Source organism: Sphaeramia orbicularis, chromosome 5, assembly GCF_902148855.1.
Source record: "Sphaeramia orbicularis chromosome 5, fSphaOr1.1, whole genome shotgun sequence".
Classification (NCBI taxonomy): domain Eukaryota; kingdom Metazoa; phylum Chordata; class Actinopteri; order Kurtiformes; family Apogonidae; genus Sphaeramia; species Sphaeramia orbicularis.
This window is the reverse complement of record NC_043961.1, coordinates 6,698,720-6,719,304: the sequence shown is the minus strand read 5'-3', so window position 1 is coordinate 6,719,304 and position 20,585 is coordinate 6,698,720. Positions and strand designations below refer to the sequence as shown.

Below are 20,585 nucleotides of genomic sequence, written 5' to 3'. Positions count from 1 at the left end.
AAATAAATAAACCACAGACTAAGAAAAGTGGGTTTCGAGAAATACAAGTCCTTGAAGAGTGATTGTTAATGCAATATATCACAAATGCATGGGTTGTCCACCGCTGTATGAGAAAATCTCATGCTCTTTTGTTTTTCCACTTTTCATTTTTGAATGTGTAATAAATACAATACAATGAATTAAAAACGTGCAGCCAATTTGTCATGCGTGGCCCCTTCTATGATAATTTTATCAAGCAATTCCAGACATTTTACAATTTGTTTAAAGCACATAGACACTTTCAGAAATATCCTGGGACTTACACTGATTCTCGAACAGCAGCACTTGCATGCCATAGAGTGAAAAAGACTGGCGGAAGCTGTACGTGACAGAGTTTTTCTTCTTCTGGAAAATTTTAGTAACCTACAAACAAAAGCACAGGACATAACCCTACTTTAGTCACTTTCAACAGCCAAAGTGTGTGATTTTAAATTTCCTAGAATAATAATAATAATAATAATAATAATAATAATAATAATAATAATAGCTTTATTTATATAGCACCTTTTAAAAACAAAGTTTACAAAGTGCTTTTGACAAACAAGTAAAGGGCACAACAGCAGGATACAAGATGTAAGTAAAAACACTAAAACAGAAGCAACACAATAGGAGAGATGTGTTCAACAATGCAGAAACATGACACTTCGAATGAATTAAATGAATCAGAATAAAGAGGGCAGGGATAACGTAACATGATGCTGTCAAATCAATGCAAAAATAAAGGAGTGAGATAAAACAACATCATGTATGAGAATATAAACCAACAATCAAACAGGATAAGATTCAAATTAAAAAAAAATTAAAAATTAAAAGGGACAAACATCACATAAAAGCAAGTCTATAAAAATGTGTTTTAAGAAGTGATTTAAAAGATATCGCCCATACCACTAAGAGGTCATTAAAGAGGAAGATCTCCCTTTGGTGGAGGCCCAGCTTCTGTGGTTTGTTGGGATCGGGTACTTCAAAGAGTCTGCAGTAACAGACCAGTCTCCGGTGGGGTAGTGATAGTACCTGCATAAAAACAAAACACCACCCTTTTCAAGTCAGATGTTTGTTGGTTCATTGTAGAAACATTAAGAATATCACCTGAATGGAACTGGAATATAAAGAGTGATACTTACGCAGCCCAGCCCATGGTGTAGAGAGCCGATCTGTAGGACATGAATACAAAGATCAAAATAAGAGAAGATACAATAATATATATTTAATATTCCTGCAGTGACATGTGGTTTAGGAAGATACAACCAACATAAGTGCAACACAAATAAATACAGTCAGTCCCTCCAGAAAAATGTGGACAAAAATTTTTGATTATGCGATGGAATCTATGCAGATTTTATATGATTTTATGCAGTGAAATTGTGGGAATTTGCAAAAAATGCGCAAAGTTACGAAAAGCATGCAGGAACCAAGGTTATTATCGTTAATGAAAACTAACGAAATGATGAAAACTAGAATTGTAAAAACATTTTAGTTAACTGAAATAAATAAAAACTATAATTAAAAGAAAAAACGATAACTAACTGAAACTGTATTGTGTGTTTACAAAACTAACTAAAACGTGTAAAAATTCTGGATAAAATTCCCTTCGTTTTCATCTTTGTCAATGTCGGAATGATATAAAATCGATTTATTTCCCTCAAGCAATTTTAGCTAGCGGCACCATATGATATTTAACGGTCCGTCACTTCTCGTCACTTGTGGTTTCCAGTCGTCTTCTGGTCCCCACTCTACCTGGAAACATGGAGACTAAAGTTGGGAGAAAGCAGCAGAGTCCTGTCTGGGATTTATTTGAATACGACGGAGAAGAAAGAGAAAAGATATAAAACCCCCCCCCCAAAACTAAACTAAAACTAAACTAAAAAAACTGTCGCCGTCACTGAGCTAAATAAGCAATAGTGACATTGCACTTTACAAACTTATTTAGTTATTTATTCCATTTTTTTGCTCTATTTGTTATTATTGTGACTTCAAATTTTTTAATTTTATATTCTTATCCTGGTTTTTTATCCCAGAGTGTTTTTATCTTTTCTGGTTTTTATTGTGTTTTTATTGCATCTTGTTTTTATTTATTTGATCTTATTTATTTTATTCTTTTACTTATCCATGCTGCTATACGGATGAATGGTGGAACACTGAGCACTTTTTGTCCTGTCTGTAAGCGTGATCAAGTGCCTGTCTTGCATGTTCAATGTATGTGTTGTTTGTAATGCCAAAGCAATCACCTAGACTGCAAAACAAATCTACCTACGGTATAAATAAAGTAACCTTGACCTTGACCTTGACCTTGAACTAAGCATTTAGAAAAAAATGAAAACCAACAAAAACCAGCAAACCTGCTCTAAAAACTAATTAAAACTAACTGAATTAGAGAAAAAAAAGTCAAAACTAAATAAAACTAAACTATAATGAAAAATCCAAAACTATTATAACCTCGGTACAAATGATAAACTAAGGCATAATATTGTTAACATTGTACTTATTTTACTAAGGAATTTTCAGCTAGTTTATATTTGTTCATGTTATGTTCAACTACAATTCGTAGATATAAACATTTTCATTACAGAATTTACTTTTTACACTCAAAAGTTCTTATCCTATTACTTATATTATTTTACTGGTCCGGCCCACTTTATATCAGATTAGGCTGAATGTGGAACTGAACTAAAATGAGTTTGACACCCCTGTAGTAAAGCATCAAAGTGCATCAAACTGAAACACAGCAGTGAAAGTTTGAGGGAAAACACAACAATTCTCCTTCCACACTAAATAGAAGAATACTGTTATGAGACACACACCAAATCCTGAAGGACTCCTCACACGTTCGACTGTCAGAATATGAATTTATGCCTCAGGTAGACGTTACAGAGACAGAAAAGGCATAAACAGAAGCTTTCTTTTCTATGTCTATGGAGACTGGACTCAGATGTGGGTCTCTATTCACCAATATCCAGCTCAGGTAGTGTGTAGTTCTGTCTGTTTTAGGTCAGTAGTCCTTTGTTCTACAGAGTAATCAACTAGTTATCGTACATTTATAATACTAATTAATTCATTTTTGGGGGTGGTTTAGAAAGTGGTTTGAATTCCAGGCCTGAGTGGCTTTTTTTTTTAGGTCGTTTCTTTGGCAAAGCATCTGTGTAAACCTAGAATGAATGCACAAACTGCAGCCGTCAGCATCTGAATACAATCTGAATACGTTTTCAGTCGTCGTAACTTTGTTTCCTCAATGGCAGCAAAACACGTTACGTAAATTCATGCAGGTTAAAGTGTACTAACAAGAAGTTCTCACAGCCTAGAGCAGTGTTTCTCAAAGTGTAGGGTGGGCCCCCCGGGGGGGCACGAAGGCGTGCCAGGGGGGCATGGGATCTCTCCTGGGTGGTTGTTTTTTTTTTCTCCTTCAGGTTCGAACATGTAGCAGGTGGAGCTAATATTTTAGTGTTGGAGCACCCTGGACTCATTTTAGGGATGTCCACCAAACCAATCTACTGCCATGGTGATCTGTCACTAAACAAAGAGTTTAGGTTTGGAGAATGGACAAGGACTGAACTGGAAAAGAAAAATGTGGAATGTTTCTGTTTTTGCACAGTTTGTATACAGGGTGGGGAAGCAAAATGTACAATATTTTGAGGCAGGGATTGAAAGACAGTGTATGACCAATTAGTTTATTGAAAGTCATGAGAATTTATTTGCCACAAGAAAATGGACATAATAGAAAATGTTTTTATTCTATGTGTCCTCCTTCTTTCTCAATAACTGCCTTCACACACTTCCTGAAACTTGCGCAAGTGTTCCTCAAATATTCGGGTGACAACTTCTCCCATTCTTCTTTAATAGTATCTTCCAGACTTTCTCGTAATAGTTTTGCTCATAGTCATTCTCTTCTTTCCATTATAAACAGTCTTTATGGACACTCCAACTATTTTTGAAATCTCCTTTGGTGTGACGAGTGCATTCAGCAAATCACACACTCTTTGACGTTTGCTTTCCTGATTACTCATATGGGCAAAAGTTTCTGAAAAGGTATGGATAATAGTGTTAGGTATGATTATGACAGCAATATATGTTTGGTTTCAAAACAACTGACGTAGTGCCTGCTGAGAAAAAACAACTAAATGTTCATTGTAAATTTTGCTTCCCCACCCTGTAAATAAAAAAACTTAAAAAAAAAAAAAAAAAAGTGTAATTTTAACAGTATTATCCCTTATCATTTAAACATGTGCATTATGGACCGGCTCTACAAAGACACTAAACACTTAGTAACAGGCAGAAAATTGCTAAAATTGTGCTTAACCTGTTTAACCCTGACCATATTTTCAGGGGAAAAACGCCTAAAAAGACATACCCAAAGTAAATGAAGAATTACTTATAATACTTATAATAATAAGGTTCATACGGCTGTTCTTGGTGTCTATGGACATTTACAGACCTCACAGAATCTATTCCCACTGTCTAAAATATTGTATCTATTACTATGCCTGAGTAAACTAAAAACTAAAAAAAGAAGAGACAAATGGAGATTTCCAGATATATGTAAAATAATGTTGTATATAGGGTGGGGAAGCAAAATTTACAATGAACATTTAGTTGTTTTTTCTCAGCAGGCACTACGTCAGTTGTTTTGAAACCAAACATATATTGATGTCATAATCATACCTAACACTATTATCCATACCTTTTCAGAAACTTTTGCCCATATGAGTAATCAGGAAAGCAAACGTCAAAGAGTGTGTGATTTGCTGAATGCACTCGTCACACCAAAGGAGATTTCAAAAATAGTTGGAGTGTCCATAAAGACTGTTTATAATGGAAAGAAGAGAATGACTATGAGCAAAGCTATTACGAGAAAGTCTGGAAGAGGAGGAAGCAACAAAAAACGAACCAAAGCTTTTATTAAAGCTCTCAAATGCAAAATCCTAAAGGATCCAACCAAATCCATGAGAAAAATGGCAATTGAACTTGAGGTAGACAACAAGACCGTTAGAAATGCAGTAAAATATGATTTGAAGTTAAAATCTTACACAAGAACACCAAAACACTTGTTGACAACAAGTGTTTTGGTTTGATTTTGGATTTGAGAGCTTTAATAAAAGCTTTGGTACGTTTTTTGTTGCTTCCTCCTCTTCCAGACTTTCTCGTAATAGTTTTGCTCATAGTCATTCTCTTCTGTACATTATAAACAGTCTTTATGGACACTCCAACTATTTTTGAAATCTCCTTTGGTGTGACGAGTGCAGTCAGCAAATCACACACTCTTTGACGTTTGCTTTCCTGATTACTCATATGGGCAAAAGTTTCTGAAAAGGTATGGATAATAGTGTTAGGTATGATTATGACATCAGTATATGTTTGGTTTCAAAACAATTGACGTAGTGCCTGCTGAGAAAAACAACTAAATGTTCATTGTAAATTTTGCTTCCCCACCCTGTAGTTTGCACTTTAATGTTCTGAGATGTGCAATGTAAACGGGCTCATTGCAGCCACTGATATGGTTAAAATGTTCATCTTCATTACCAAAATTTGTTTGTTGTTCTAAAAAAAAAAAGTAACTTTATTGTCATAGTTGTAAGATAATTGCGCATTTCCAATTTTTATTTGGAAAAATATTTTCTCGGAGCAGTCTGGTTGAGTTTATTTGTATTGTTCAAGTAAAAATCTAAGTTATTTTTAATTTGAACAACAAATTATTCAAGGAAAAGCAAAAAGTATTGTTACAATATTGACGTTTCTTTCAATAAAAGTTATAATTGCGCCACTGTTACAATGTTGCTGGGGTTGGGGGGGCCTGGAGATTTATCGTCCTCCAAAGGGGGGCCTGACAGAAAAAGACTGAGAACCACTGGCCTAGAGCAACTTCAGTGACACAAACATTCAATGATACAACACTCTCTGTCAAATACTTTAATTATACTCGTACTCAAGCCCTTTAAAATGAATATTAGTCATTAAAAAAACTGCAAGAAAACTCCAAGGCATATTTTTAAACATTAAAATGCCTTTCTTATCATGGCATGGTCATATCTAGACCTAAAAAAACACTTCTACGCGTTTCGGCTTCAAACTTTCATCAGGAAGTCAAACAGGAATGATGATGATGCAACACTCTGTCAAATACTTTAATTATACTCATACTCAAGCCCTTTACAACGAACATTAGTAGTGTTGACAGCATGCCTAATCAAAACTAATCATATTTCGACCATCCATAATTTTTATACGTTTTAGTTAGTTTTGTAAGCGCACAATACAGTTTCAGTTAGTTATCGTTTTTTCTTTTAATTATAGTTTTTATTTATTTCAGTTAATGGAAATGTTTTTTCAATTCTAGTTTTCGTCATTTCGTTAGTTTTCGTTAACGACAATAACCTCGATTTATACATGTGAATCACAACTCAGAGATCACCGTGTATCAACAAATACACAAAACATTAAATAACAGGGAGAATATTATTAAAATTCCACATACTTCTCTTAAGACATTTCAGATATTCATATTTTTTTGTAAAAGACTAGTCTGTAAATGTACACATTTTGGTGTAATTTTACTTTTTTTTACACTAAAACAAAGAGACAAATTTACAGTTTTCATTATTTATAGGTTATTATGATAGTATTTTACTGGTCTTATCCACTTTAGACTGAAATGACCTAAAATTATTTGAACATCCTTAATTATTAATATCTTCAGTAATTTTTGCATTTCACAAATTCATCCCAGGGGCAAGATTGAACCCTTTGACGGGCTGGATTTGGCCCCCAGGCCGCATGATTGACACCTGTGCTTTACTATATCTGATGATGATGATGATTTCCATGATGGTGAAAAATACAGGTACTTCTAAAGTCATAGCACATCACAGGAAGTCTATTTCACAAAATATTTCAGAAGGAAATGACTGTATCATGTATCAAAGAGCTGACATCTGCATTAGGTATAAAAGACTTATTCAGTAAATTGTGTGTAAAATCTTCAAGGTCCCTCTTATTCCTAATCTTCAGTGTGCCTAAAGTCGATTTCATGTGATGAATACCTGAAATACATAAACACCTTCAAGAGCCTGTAGGGATAATTGAGGTTTATTATTCCATTTATTATTTCAGACTGTGTCAAATCATCTTTCTTGGCCAGAATTTAGCATGAAGCGTGAAGGTTTCGACCTTGAAGAAGCGATGTGTCATACAGCGATGAGAGAATGTTCAGGTAAAGAGTGCTCTTTCATTTTCTTTTCTATTTTAGAGAATGCTGTTAATAAAGTCGGCACTCTCTGTGACAGCTCCGAGGGACATTGGGTAATTTGGTTCGGCACACTCCTGCTACACTCAGCTCTTGAGTGGAGACGAAAGATAGAAGCTTGTCTGTGTCTGTAGTCGCCCGAGGGCAGAATCAAACGTACCGGCTTTTTTCCAACAATGAGTTTTTCCACTTTCTGAACCTGGGACACATGGTCCTCGTTCGTCTTTAGCTCCCGCTTTCGAATCCGCTCGTATATCCCCACCAGCATCTCTCTAGGGATGTCCTCCCCGTCATCCACTCCTGTCAGAGGATGAGAGGGATTAATGATTAATTCACAGATTTATGAGAGCTGATGAACCTAGAAATTTACTTGCAAACCGCTGTTCTGCAAATACAGTATATCTCAATAGTGACAGAAACGCCCTTCAGAGCTGTGTGAGGAGCGTTTCTCCTCTACTTAATACTGTACTTTAATTACGGACACTTGAATAGGCAGAGAAATTAGTTAACCAAAGCCTTTGCTAATACCCTCAAAATCTGTTGAGGGCAACTAAAAAGTGCTTTGCTTTAGCTGCAGAGCTTCTTTGACCATGACTTTAAAAAATAGTGTATTGACACGGTCATTAATCAAAGCAAAAAGCATGCACAAAACTCAATTTGAGATGAATATTTATCCTCTGTACGCCTCAGGAGAACGCCGGTGACCGAGGCAAGGCTCGATGCAAGGAGGGTGAACAAATACCTCGGAGGTTCTTAACAAAGTCCTCCAACTTCATCTTCCTCTCAGGCTTCACATTGGGACTGTACATGTCAGTGTTGAGGAGGATGATGGCAAAGGCCAGGATGAAGATGGTGTCGGGGTTTCGGAACTGTCGGACAACACCGGGGTTGCAGATGCAATAGCGTTGGCTGCAAAGACAAAATGAATAAGTGTATTAGCCACAGGACCGCCAACGGTAAAGATAGGTCCATCTTATCTGAGTAACAATGGTCTCTGGTCCATGTTGTTTCATCTTTTTTATTACAGCAAATTCCGTTATGAATCCATGCATCTGTTCCATTCATGTTCTATTGGATTATTTTATTGTTACGTTTCATTGTACAGGGTTATTCAAAAAGAATGAACCGACTTCATGACGCATTGCTTCAGTTCTCAAGCATCGTCATGGAATAAGTCAGAAAGAGGAGTTTTCTAAGTTTGAGTTTTTTAAAATGAAAAAGTGCCCCAGCAATGGATTGGTCTGAAACACCCCCAAAAAATCTTGAATTAAGCAAAAAAAAAAAACAAAAACAAAAACTTGAATTAAGAAAAATAAAAAAAACAAAACCCTGAATTAAGCAAAATTAAAAAAAAAAAAAAAAAAAAAAAAATTTATTAGGTAAAAAAAAATCTTGAATTAAGCAAAAAAAAAAAAAAAAAAAAAAAAAAAAAAAACTTAAATTAAGCAAAAAAAATCTTGAATTAAGCAAAGCAAAATCTTGAATTAAGAAAAAGAATTATTAAGTAAAAAAAAAAATCTTGAATAAAGCAAAACAAAATCCTTAATTAAGCAAAAAAAAAAAAAATTGAATTAAGTAAAAAAAAAAAATCTTGAATCAAGCAAAACAAAATCTTGAATTAAGCAAAAAATTTTTAATTAAGCAAAAGAAATTCTTGAATTAAACAAAAATAAAAAAAAATAAAAAATCTTGAATTAAACAAAAAATGTTGAATTAAGCAAAAAATTAAAAAAAACAAAACAAAAACAAAATCTTGAATTAAGCAAAAAGAAAAATCTGCCAATGGAACAAGTGAAAATTATCTTGTAAGATTTCTTGAAATACGATTTTCCTGATCTATTGTTCAAAAACACGTTCTTATAAGTCACTATAAGCAACTATACATGAAAGTTGAGCTTTTTCTCCATTACACAATGTAATTATGTTTTGGAAATAGTGTCCACCATTAAAAAAAAAAAGTACAAAGCTTGAATGTTTTCTTTCTACACTGCAAAAATCCAAATCTTACCAAGTGTATTTTTCTCATTTCTAATCCAAATATCTCATCACACTTAAAATAAGACAGAATCACCTAAACAGGAACTTTTCAGTGAGATATAAGGACTTACCTTGAAAATCTTATTTCCAGAAATCTTACCAAAACAATTTTCAATTGTTCCACTGGCAGAATTTTTGCTTGAATTAAGCAAAAAAAAAATCTGCCAATGGAACAAGTGAAAATTTTTTGGTCTCACTTTATTTATGTATTTATTTATTTATTTGCTTAATTCAATATTTTTTTTTTTTGGCTTGAATTAAGCCAAAAAAAAAAAAAAAAAAACTCAAGTGAAACCAAAAAATCAGGTGAAACAAGTAAAAATTATCTTGTAAGATTTCTTGAAATACGATTTTCCAGATCTATTGTTCAAAAATAAGTTCTTATATCTCCCTGAAAAGTTCCTCTTTAGGTGATTATGTCTTATTTTAAGTGTGATGAGATATTTAGAATAGAATTGAAAAAAAAAACAATACACTTGGTAAGATTTAGGTTTTGGCAGTGTGGTGATAAATCACTTAAGAAAATAAAATAAAAAAAAAAGAGTAAAAATCATTTGGGAACTGAAAAAAAAGTTGCACTGGGTCTTTATGGGTTAAATATCCATATTGGTATTGATCTTGTGGTCCTATGATATATCGTTAAATAACATTTAATAGCCTTGAGTCAAAAGAATGATGAGTTAGAATGAGTGAACACAGTCAATACAGCCTGCAGTCATTTAACAGCTCTGACTCCCCATAAAGTCTGTGATCACTTCTATACGGGGCTACAGGCGACGACCAGATGATCTGTTCTTATTATCTCCTACAATGAAAGGGTCACCGCAGTGTTTACTGACGCTGAAATGTCCTTCCTCACTGCTGATCAAAGCAGGTTTTCTGTAGACGTTAGAACGCCTTTCTGTTGGAGCTCTGGAGTAAATAAATGAGCGGCCTTCCGCAGCCCTGAGGGGAGTTTTCACGTGGATGTATTATTAGAACACACCTTTTCGGATTACTTTCCACAGAAGTGCTTTGTGATATTATTAGTGTTACTGTAGGTCCAGACAGGGTTCTTTGGTGCTGCCCTGTTTCTCCTCTGCACATATGTTTAAATAAAAACACTGGCTTTTCAGTGTCACCTCTGTTTTAGAGGGTAATGCTGTTTTTGGAATGATGCAATGCTGCCTAAGGTAATAAGCTGATGCTGTACTGGTGGTAATGGTAATGACATCGGCCACATGATGCCAAATTGGAGTATGTTAATATACCTAAATCACTACAATCAAAAACCCACTTTCAGCTGGAGATCTGCATCTAACTGAGTAAGAGAGCTACTGTACTTCCATCCAGACAAAGGTTTAACGTAGTCTCTGTTTGGACACATTTAAATGCACAATATGCCATTTCTGCCACTCTCTCTCTCTCTCTCTCTCAATCAATCAAAAACAAAAGACAAATTCACCGGTAAATGATATCGTGAAGTAGCATGGGATCAGGGGAATTATTTTCAACCCCATCACCCATAAACATGTGACGTGAGTTGTGTTTGAATCATTACTTAGCATCTCTTACCAAAACCAACAATAAGGCCCAATCCGAATTCACCCCTTGGCCCCTCCCCCTTACCCCTCCCCCTTGGCCCTTCTCTTGGCACTACCCCTTGAAACGGAGCTGCAAGGGGTAGGGGTTGAAACATTCCTCTATGAAATGGGACAACCCTTCCAGACCTGTTCCGTCATCATCAGTCATTGATGACACTATAAACAGATGCAACAACTTTGTTTCCAAAATAATTCTCCATGTCGTCAGCAGCTGTAACAGTCTGTTCCATGGGCTTTGGTCATTTTTTTGCAGCTATCAACTATAAACCACAGAAATGTGATCTATAACACATCGAAACGGCATTAAACGGTTGATCAAATGGTTAAGTTGTTTACGAAGAAAATACGTATATTTGTGTGTTTCTTTCATCACACTGCTACACTTTTTGGTTGTGTTTACCTCCATCTTGCCAATGGTTCTAACAGAATTATGGGAAATTTCTCCTACCCCTCCATTCGTAGTGTGGTCCTGTACAGCTATACAGCCCTCCCCCTTAGCCTTTAGCCCTTCCCTTTCGTCTAATTGAGAATCGGGACAACACTACCCTTTCATGTGTACACGCAAAACTGAGGGGGAGGGGTAAGGGGGAGGGGCCAAGGGGTGAATTGGGACTGGGCCTAAATCACTGCTAAATCAAGCTGTATCACTCACTGAATAAAGTATAAAACCCATTGTTTACTCACTACTGGTATTTTGGCTGTCAGTCAAAATAACAGTGTCTTATAATATTCTCGTGCTTCATCAGCTGATAGTTTACATTATAGCTGTGTTAGCTTAGCTCTGTTTTTTGACAGAAAACAGCCACAGTAAAACCACAAATCAGCAGTTATATACGTGGGGTTGCGGTCCATAACTACCGTAACTAACGCTGGCGTGAAACAAAAGTGAAACTGTACATACTTTCAATGTCCAACTCCCAGGTTCTATTCCTCTATTATACAGCGGATCTTACATGAAATTTTCACAACTTCTAACCCGTATCCACTGGACACACAAATGCTGGGCCCCATGAATTTGTCACATTTACCCCGCCCCCCCCCCCCCCCCCCCCCCTTTACAGCGCCCCAATGCATGGGAATGATCACGAATTCTGAGACTCCAGACAGTTGGGTTTGGGTGAAAGTTAGTGTCAGTATCGTAGGATATAGGTGGAAGAAAACTGTCACAACCTGCTGTTATTTACATTGGTTGTAAATAACCCCCCCCCCCCCCCCCCCCCCCGAGGATGAAATGCATTGAGCAGAAGTAGGTAGGGATGTAAAAACCAGAAAGGGGGGTTGATCCAAACGCCCCCCCCAACAAATTGCACCCCGTCAACATCTGTTTGGAATCGTCAATACAAGGTCAGAACTGTCACAGTTTAGTCTGAACTGTGGATCAACAAACGGCAACTTAGCAATGGTAATAACGTCCCATAATGACTTTATACTTTCATAAGCCTCATAATAAACTCACCCCTGTAGAAGAAGCGCTGCAATTTTAGCATCAAAATCCATTCTTTTCATTTAGTCCAGTGGAGAAAACAACAGTGCTTCTAACTTTTGACCGACTCTAATGGTTGTTTCTTAATGGTTCTCATCCCATTTGGTTACATTCTAATGCTTTGGTCAAAGGCCTCGTGGTGTTAGTTTTCGTCACCATGGGAGACTGACACAGTGACTCCCTACTCCCTCTAGTGGTCACATGAAACCTCTAAAGCCATTTACATTTAAAAGTAGAAACAGTATACATCACCCCTTTAAACATCGACATAACACTATTGCACACACACAAAATCCCATTCCTCTGTTTTTGAATATTGCTGAAAATCATGTTAAATTGTGACTGTTCTTGAACAAACTATGGCTCCTCAATTACAGAATGCACTCCTGACTCAGTAGCTCACTCTAAGAGTCCTTTTTATTTAGCGAAGCTTTTAATTAGGGTGGGATATTTATGGCATTTACGTTCTACTATTGATTTTTGTGCAGCACTTTGTTTTTTATCTATGAAAAGTGCAACATTAATAAATGTCACTAACTTACTTCACTAACAGGCTGAGTCATTTTACATACTTTAGTGCATAAATGGTGCATGTTACGGCTTCAGAAAGTCTCTTATCTTTACTTTAATAAGGATTTTGAATGGCGGTAGATGAAACAGAGGTGGAATCAACATGAAAAACCAACAAAACTTAATGTTTTTACTTATTTATTGACCAGTCACAGTCTTCCAGTTGTAGTACTTTCTCCTTCTGTACTTTTTCTGTATTTATTTACCTATCAGCAGTGTATATTTCTTTTACTGAATGTCTTTTTTCTTTCATTCTTAAATGTGTTTCTGATTCAAAGTCTGTTCTTGTGGTTATGTGGAATATTTTTTTTATGGTAGAACGAGGCCAGATCCAATATCCAGCAACGTTGGGATAATAAAACAGTCTTGATCTTGGGCTTGGGGTTGACTATTTCCATTATCGGGGCAGATGGTCTGTGAGATGGACTTGGCTGTACTTCTGCGCTCTGTTTCCAGCTTTCACATCAGTTTCCTACCTGTATGCTTCTATCAGCCGCTCAACCTTTTGTGCCTCTCCCTGGACTCGGATGTGTGCCTGGAATTTCCTGAGTGCCTCGTCCAACTCCATCGCTGAGAAGTCCATTTCATCGACCACACAGCTGGTGAGAAACACAACATCAGCAGTGGTAAGCAGGGATATTGATTTGGGGGAAAAAAGACACAGACGCATGACAAGTACATGTGTAAGAATGTGCATTTATGTGGCTTTTGGATCTAATTAGTCAAGTGTAGATATGTGCTGCATAATTCTCAGTATTAATCCACTGTTACTGCACAATCACCAGAAGATTTCAAATAAAATCGTCACTAGTCGCTTTTCCATTGGACATCTGCGCACAACTTTACCGATATTTACTAAATGTTGAAAAAACAAAAGTGCGTAATGTCGGTTTTTCCATTAAATCACAAATGCAATGATTTGTTTATTTATTATTGCGGGATGACACGAGAAGTCATTCCATAAACGTGGTGACAAACCAACATATCCCATTGATTTACAGATATATTCATTACACTGGGTTACAAAAAAATGTTTTTTTGCGAGTTGTCTAGGTTTTTTCAACAGAATTAGGACCATTTTGCACCGCTAAATCCAAAAATGACATCTGTTTTTCTCAATCAGGTCAGGTTTTTTTGCTAATTTGATTTGGAAAAATTTGATCTTCTCACAAAATTGATTACATTTTTGTGACTTTATCAGTTGATTTTTTATATAGTTCTCACCCAAAATAGGTTTTAAGAGAAAAAAATCATTTTCTAACAGGATTCCTGTTAGGCACAATGGTGTATTCACCACAGATGTAGCAGAATATTTCAGGCTTATTTTTGCAAGATCTTTTAGTCGAAGCCATTTCATTCACCTGTAATATTAAAAAAACACATTAATCATAAATTGGCAAAAGTAAAATCTTCAGAACTCGTTTACTGCAAGAAATATGAAAGAATTTTGTATCATATGATGTGAAAATGCCCATAAATGTAAGCAAAAATGTTAAAAAGCCAATATGTAGCATAGTTCAGAAAGTTGACCTGATTGAGCAAAATTAATGTGATTTTTGGATTCAGCACACCAAAATTATCCGAAATCAGCTCAAAAAACTTAAACAATAAATTTGTTGTTGACCAGTGTAACGTCCATCAATGTCAACCTTATATGTGCAAATGTCATGATGTAACTAGTTATAAAACAAATTACAACAAATTAAGCAGGAATTAAAACAGGTTGTAGAAATCCACTGGATTTCTGCCAAAATTAATATAAAGATAGCAGCAGCTGGAGGGTTCAAATTCAAACTGTATGAACTATTAGGGTCCAAATACGCAAATAAATGGACCACAGACTAAGAAAAGTGGGTTTAGATAAATATGAGCCCTTTAAATGGGCACAGTACCCTTGTAAATGCAGTATTGTACAGAGAGCGTTGTATCTGGGTTATTTCTAGCATTAATCTTTCTAGGCCTGGTGAGTATATTGACTAATGAATATGTATGGTTTATCCAGTTTAACCTGCAGGAGTTTTTGTAACATGCTTTGCAGGAGAGCTGACACTGAATTCATGAGTTTACTTCCTCAGTGGTATGAAAACATGTTACACAACTCTCTGCACATTAAACTGAATAGACCAAACATGAAATGATTCCAGAAAATAGTGTGAAAACTGTCAGAGAAAAATTCTGAGGGGACTGAGACTGAGAGGAATAAACTGATTGCAGTAACTCAGTGAGCTGCTGGTGGCTGCAGACTGAACAGCTGACTACTGTTGACTACTGTTATGTACATTGCTGCTGTCTAAATCAGTGGTTTCCAACCTTTTTTTTGTCTCCTGACCCCATTTTAACATCACAAATTTCTGGCGACCCCAGACATTCAAAGAGACATTTTTTTTTGCTGAAATTAATTTGTTTTTGATCATGTAATAGTTTGCCATACTATGTTGCAAATAAAGGTTAATTTTAGAGGACATTTAGTCTATATAATGTATATTATTATGGATGGAGGCAATAAATCCAGGTGTAGATTACTGCACAAAGGGAGACTTTTATTTTCCTTGGTCAGGATATGTACAGTCAGTCCAACTTGGATTTACAAGGCTGACAATTAATACTGAACAAACAAGAACTCAAAATATGAATTATGAAAGAGCTGCAGCATCTGAAACCGACCACAATGAACATTTGACAGATAAACAGAACCACAGTGCTGCAGTTTCAGCTTCACAGTTTGTCATGTCTTTTATGGATCGGGATCGTCTCTGTCAACTCACCATATATTTTTTAGTAGTAAGTTTTTTAAGGTTTTTTTTTTTAATCAATTACTTGAAATTTCAGGCGACCCCATTTGAATTCCAGGCGACCCCACATGGGGTCTCGACCCCAAGATTGAAAAACACTGGTCTAAATAATGCAATAATATAGTTTAATATAGCTGTATAATATAGTTGTGGCTCAGGTGGTAGAGCGGGTCGTCCAATAACGGAAGGGTTGGTGGTTTGAATCCCGCTCTGTCCTAGTCAGTCCGCTGTGTCCTTGGGCAAGACACTTCACCCTCCTTGCCTCCAGTGCCACTCACACTGGTGTATGAATGTTTGGTGATGGTCAGGAGCAAATTGGCAGCCACGCTTCTGTCAGTCTGTCCCAGGGCAGCTGTGGCTACAAATGTAGTTTATCACCACCAGAGTGTGAATGTGAGAGTGAATGAATAATGGGTCAATAATATAAAGTGCTTTGGGTGTCTAGAAAGGCGCTATATAAATCCAATCCTTTATTATTATTATTATTATTATTTTTAGTCAAATAACAAAACTAAACCCTCCAGAAATTGCTTGAAAAACCCAGTTATAGTTTGTTTGTAACTTGCCTACATGTTTCATCAGCAGAGAAAATTATGATTCAGATCATGAATGAAAAGATTATCTGTTTTTATGAAGTATTTGTCAGATTGGTTGACCCTATTAGTAGCTGATATATAGTACATTTTGTTGCTGGACAGGCAGTGCACAGTTGAAATTAGAGTATAAAACTATAACCTGAAAAACTGAAGAACTCTGTAGAGAGAGAGAGAGAGAGAGAGAGAGAGAGAGAGGGAGAGGGAGGGCATTTGTCACTTTGTCTGATCGGAGGACTTCTCTGTGATGTGAGGATTGTGACTCTGCTCTCCAGAGCCCATGATACCTTGCACATGTCAGGATTTATAGACGTTTTCTCAAGGAGCCCTTTAGATATGCCTGTCAAACTGACACTGACGGACCTTTTCTGGCCTTATCCTGCGCTGAATCTCAATGGGCTCTGATAGCACCAGCGGCACGCTTCGAGTGGATGCTTTGACTCACTGCTTCAAATAAATCAGACCAGTTTAAAAGAATAAATTAGGCACTCGATTCAAAGGAGGCAAAGAATCACCACTGGAAAATACAAGATCATTATGACTTCCCTCTTCTATGAAAAGACCTCAGGAATATAAAGCAAATCAGTGTGTTTGTCTGAGCATAACATCAGTTTCCTGAGTAGATTCTATTTCTGTTTATTTCCTGGATGCATCTTGAGTTATTACATCGTACTTAGACTCTAAAGACAGTTTGAATGGATGTAGATTGCAAAGTCAGTTCCAACAAAATAATGATAAATGTTTTTATTTTTAGGAGCTAAAACACAATTTCCTTTTAATAAGAGAGGTTCGAGGTTCTTTCAGTGGCATCTATTAGAAACTCTTGATATGTTCAATGTTCAGTGTTGCACAGTTAATAGATTTGTAAAACATTCAGGCGTAAACTTACTCAAGGACGTCTCTGTTGAATTGTTTCTGCCTGTTCCCCAAGAATTCGCCAATCATCTGCCTACTCAGTCCTTTCCTCTGGAGCAGGAAGTGGGCCACACCCACTGGGGTGTCTGGAACAAAGTTTCGCTCTATCAGATACTGGATGCCCTTTTCTGGTTTCCTGGATAAACAGAAGAGAGACAGAGAGAGAGCGAGAGAGAGGGGAGAGAGAGAGAGAGAGAGAGAAAGAGAGAGAGAAAGAGATGAGAGACCGTGAGCCAAAATGGAAAGAGTGAGGACACGATCCAAATCTGTGATTATCCCACTGCACTCCTGCCCCTCGCCAAATGTGTGTCAGATGAGGGATGGGATTTATAAAAGACAGGGGGGGGGGCGATGCAGAGTGGCATGGGATGAAATCTGACAGGAGAGGAGAGGGGCTGTTTTCTCTGTGGTGTTGATCACAAATAATTAACCCATAAAGATTGATGATGCAGAAGAAGAAGAAGAAGTGATTTTGCAACAGCGGTCATTTTTGTGAAACACTCTGCCTTGAATAATTAGTTCAATTCCCAAAATGTACCTGTGAGAGAGTAAAAAGATATTTGGAAAAAAATAGTTGCGTGTAATTTTTGTGTCCTTTTGACTGTGTTACACGCAGATTTTTGCTTAAAAAAAAAAAGAAAAATAATAGAAAAATGTGTTTTATCTGAAAAATAATTTCTCTTTTATCTCAGTATTTGTTTTTCAAACAGACCCAAAGTGCTTCCAAACTTGCTTCATAACATTAGTCTACGTCTGGTTTGAATTTTTAGCCCCCATGTTCTGTTTTTAGGACCAGTTTCAGAGAAGAACCCATCTTTAATGTGTAAACAGAAACTGAACCAAGACGGAAACATTCCAACTTTACAAACTCATTAAATTATTCCAACCAGGGCTAACAAAAGAAGGTGTGAAAACATCCTTGGACTCATTTGTGCCTTAAGTGAAACAAGCAGATAGTCATTGATCGGATTTACTTAACCTTTACTTAACCCCTCAGCTCAGGGGTCTCCAATCCTGGTCCAGTCCACCTGATGGTCATTATCAGGCTTCTGCAGAGCTTGATGGTAGGCTTATGATTTGAATCAGGTGTGTTGGAAGAGGGATACATCTAAAACATGCAGGATAGTAGCTTTCGAGGACCAGGATTTGACACCCCTACCTCAGCTGATACAGAGAATGGGACTGAAAGTTGATTGGTTAAAAGGCTAAAGTGCGTCTGAAGTCATGCAGAGGAGGATACGTACTTGTTGAAGAGGTTCAGGCCAATGCGGTAGTGCCTCTTGCGGATGATGTCATTGCTAAAAGCAGGCGAGTCCCAGCTGTTGCGGGTCTCTTTGTGGTACGTCTGCTTACTGAGGGTCTGTTCCCGTAGACTGTCTCTGGATGATGACTCCGAGCTGCAGTTGATGGTGTCGTTGGAATTTGATGTGCTGTTAATGCTGTCATTGTCACCGTCAGAGAAGTCCGACTCTGACTTGCTCTGTCGGTTAGCGGTGCCGTTGATTGCCAGGTGGGGTTCCAGTTGTCGTGGCCGGTGCCGGGGGGCGTCGTCTTCCCTGGATGGACCTCGGGGTGGTAGACCGTGGCTGATGTGTTTGGGGCTGCTCTGCTGGTTGCTGAGAGTCCGTTCGTAGGCGTTCTGTCTCTTCAACGAGCTGCGGTCCGAACGATCGCTGAGCTCCACCGAACTGTCGCTGGGGGGTTCGATGGTCAGCAAGGGGAGGTGGTCGACCCGCAGACGCTGCTCTTGGCACTCCAGAGATGGGGTACTCCGGCAGCTGGTGTCTGTGTCCCCTTTCTCGTCCTTATGAGCCAGAGACCAGTAGTCCTGCGAGGAGTTGAGGGAGCGCTGTCGCAGGTCGGATTCCGTGCTGGAAGGTCGGTCGACGGACTGAGACAGAGGCAGAGGAGGCGACAGCTCCTCTTCGTCGATGTAAAGTGTAACGTCGCTGTATGATGCCGTCATCTCGTCCAGTTTGCGGTGCTCCGAGGCGCTGTGGGCAGGTTTCACCTGACAGCTCATATCCCTGTCCATTTCCTGGTGGCTTCTACTCGGCTCAGATTGACCTTCATCGCCATGGAGACTGCGACAGTTAAGGGCATCGTCTATGGACTCGGCTAGAGATTTGACCTGCCTCGAGAAGGCATCTTCAAGTTCTGTTATAGCATCTGAGAAGTCCGTCTGTCCTGTTGGGGTTTTGGCCTGCATGCCCAAATCCCCAGCATGTTCTGATTGTACCAGGGCACCGATTTTAGTGCCGTCATCTGTTAGCGAAACCTGCTTTCCTTCGAAGTAGGAGCTGTGGACTTTCTCAGGTCCTTCAAAGGAAAACTGCATTCTCATATTGGACAGGACAATTCGTCTGGACATACGGTTCTCAGACATAGAACTTCTAAGACGTTCAAAGTTCTTGTTCATCTGGTACTGGCGGAAGGCTGTCTGGATGGTGCGGGCTGCATGCCGGGTTATGAAACGCCCACCATATTTGCGCTCTAGCATCTCCACCTGCAGAAACAGAACAAAAGTCATAAATCCCTCCATGAAATTAGTGGAGAACAAAATAATCCCTTGAGGCTTTACTGTAATCCAACTTGGAACAACACTGGAACAATAGGCAATCATCAACCAAGTTTAAAATGGATAAGATGACCATATACTGTAACACTGAATGGATATGAAAGGGTTAAGAACAGTATTAACCCATACCAGTGTGACATTTATGGCAGTGCCCTAATTAATTTTTCTCCTTATTTAACCATCCTTTAGTGATTTATCACCATTTACTGTAATATTATCCTCTGTATTTTGTTTTTCAGTGAAAATCAGGTATTTTCCTACATTTAATTCACTGATCATGTAGATGTTCATACAAGCTCAGAGTAAAGTTGGGTTTTATTATATTAAAAACAGAGAAAAATAAAGAAAAAGTGATTTTTTCAGTAAAATCTGTCATTAACTGAACATAATCCCAGTGTGTCCATCCACTGTCATTGATCCAACCCCATGGGTTTTACTGGTGAATTAATGCTGTAGAAGATGACAGTGTTTCCACAGTAACTACGGAGCCTCTGAACGTCCAAATGAGCCATATCTGATAACCATGAAAAGATGAAGAACTGTATTTTACTCCAATTATTCCATATTTCTTCAATTTTGTTCATTTTGTGGCTTATTTTGTTGTTATTGCTGATTATTATTATTATTATTATTACAGTCTACTCTCGTTATACCTCCAACTTCCGTTCACGGCCAAATTGGCGGTATAGCGAAAATGGCGTTACAACCGGTTGCGTCCATAATGTGCATGTCTTTACTATATGATGTCTATGCTGCCTCCGTTA

General features: G+C 37.5%; 1 protein-coding gene across 8 annotated transcripts in view; it reads right to left on the bottom strand.

Moving 5' to 3' along the window:
• Positions 1-20,585, bottom strand: part of iqsec1b (IQ motif and Sec7 domain ArfGEF 1b) — a 519,258-nt gene that overhangs the window by 14,452 nt on the left and 484,221 nt on the right. For all 8 annotated transcript variants that reach the window (XM_030133550.1, XM_030133551.1, XM_030133552.1 and 5 more), the window contains 8 exons: positions 18,488-19,749; positions 17,218-17,379; positions 13,420-13,542; positions 8,013-8,179; positions 7,431-7,570; positions 1,161-1,190; positions 925-1,050; positions 303-402 (listed from right to left, as the gene is read on the bottom strand). In XM_030133550.1, coding sequence (XP_029989410.1) covers positions 303-402; positions 925-1,050; positions 1,161-1,190; positions 7,431-7,570; positions 8,013-8,179; positions 13,420-13,542; positions 17,218-17,379; positions 18,488-19,749 — 2,110 coding nt within the window. The remainder of the gene's footprint in view (positions 1-302; positions 403-924; positions 1,051-1,160; positions 1,191-7,430; positions 7,571-8,012; positions 8,180-13,419; positions 13,543-17,217; positions 17,380-18,487; positions 19,750-20,585) is intronic.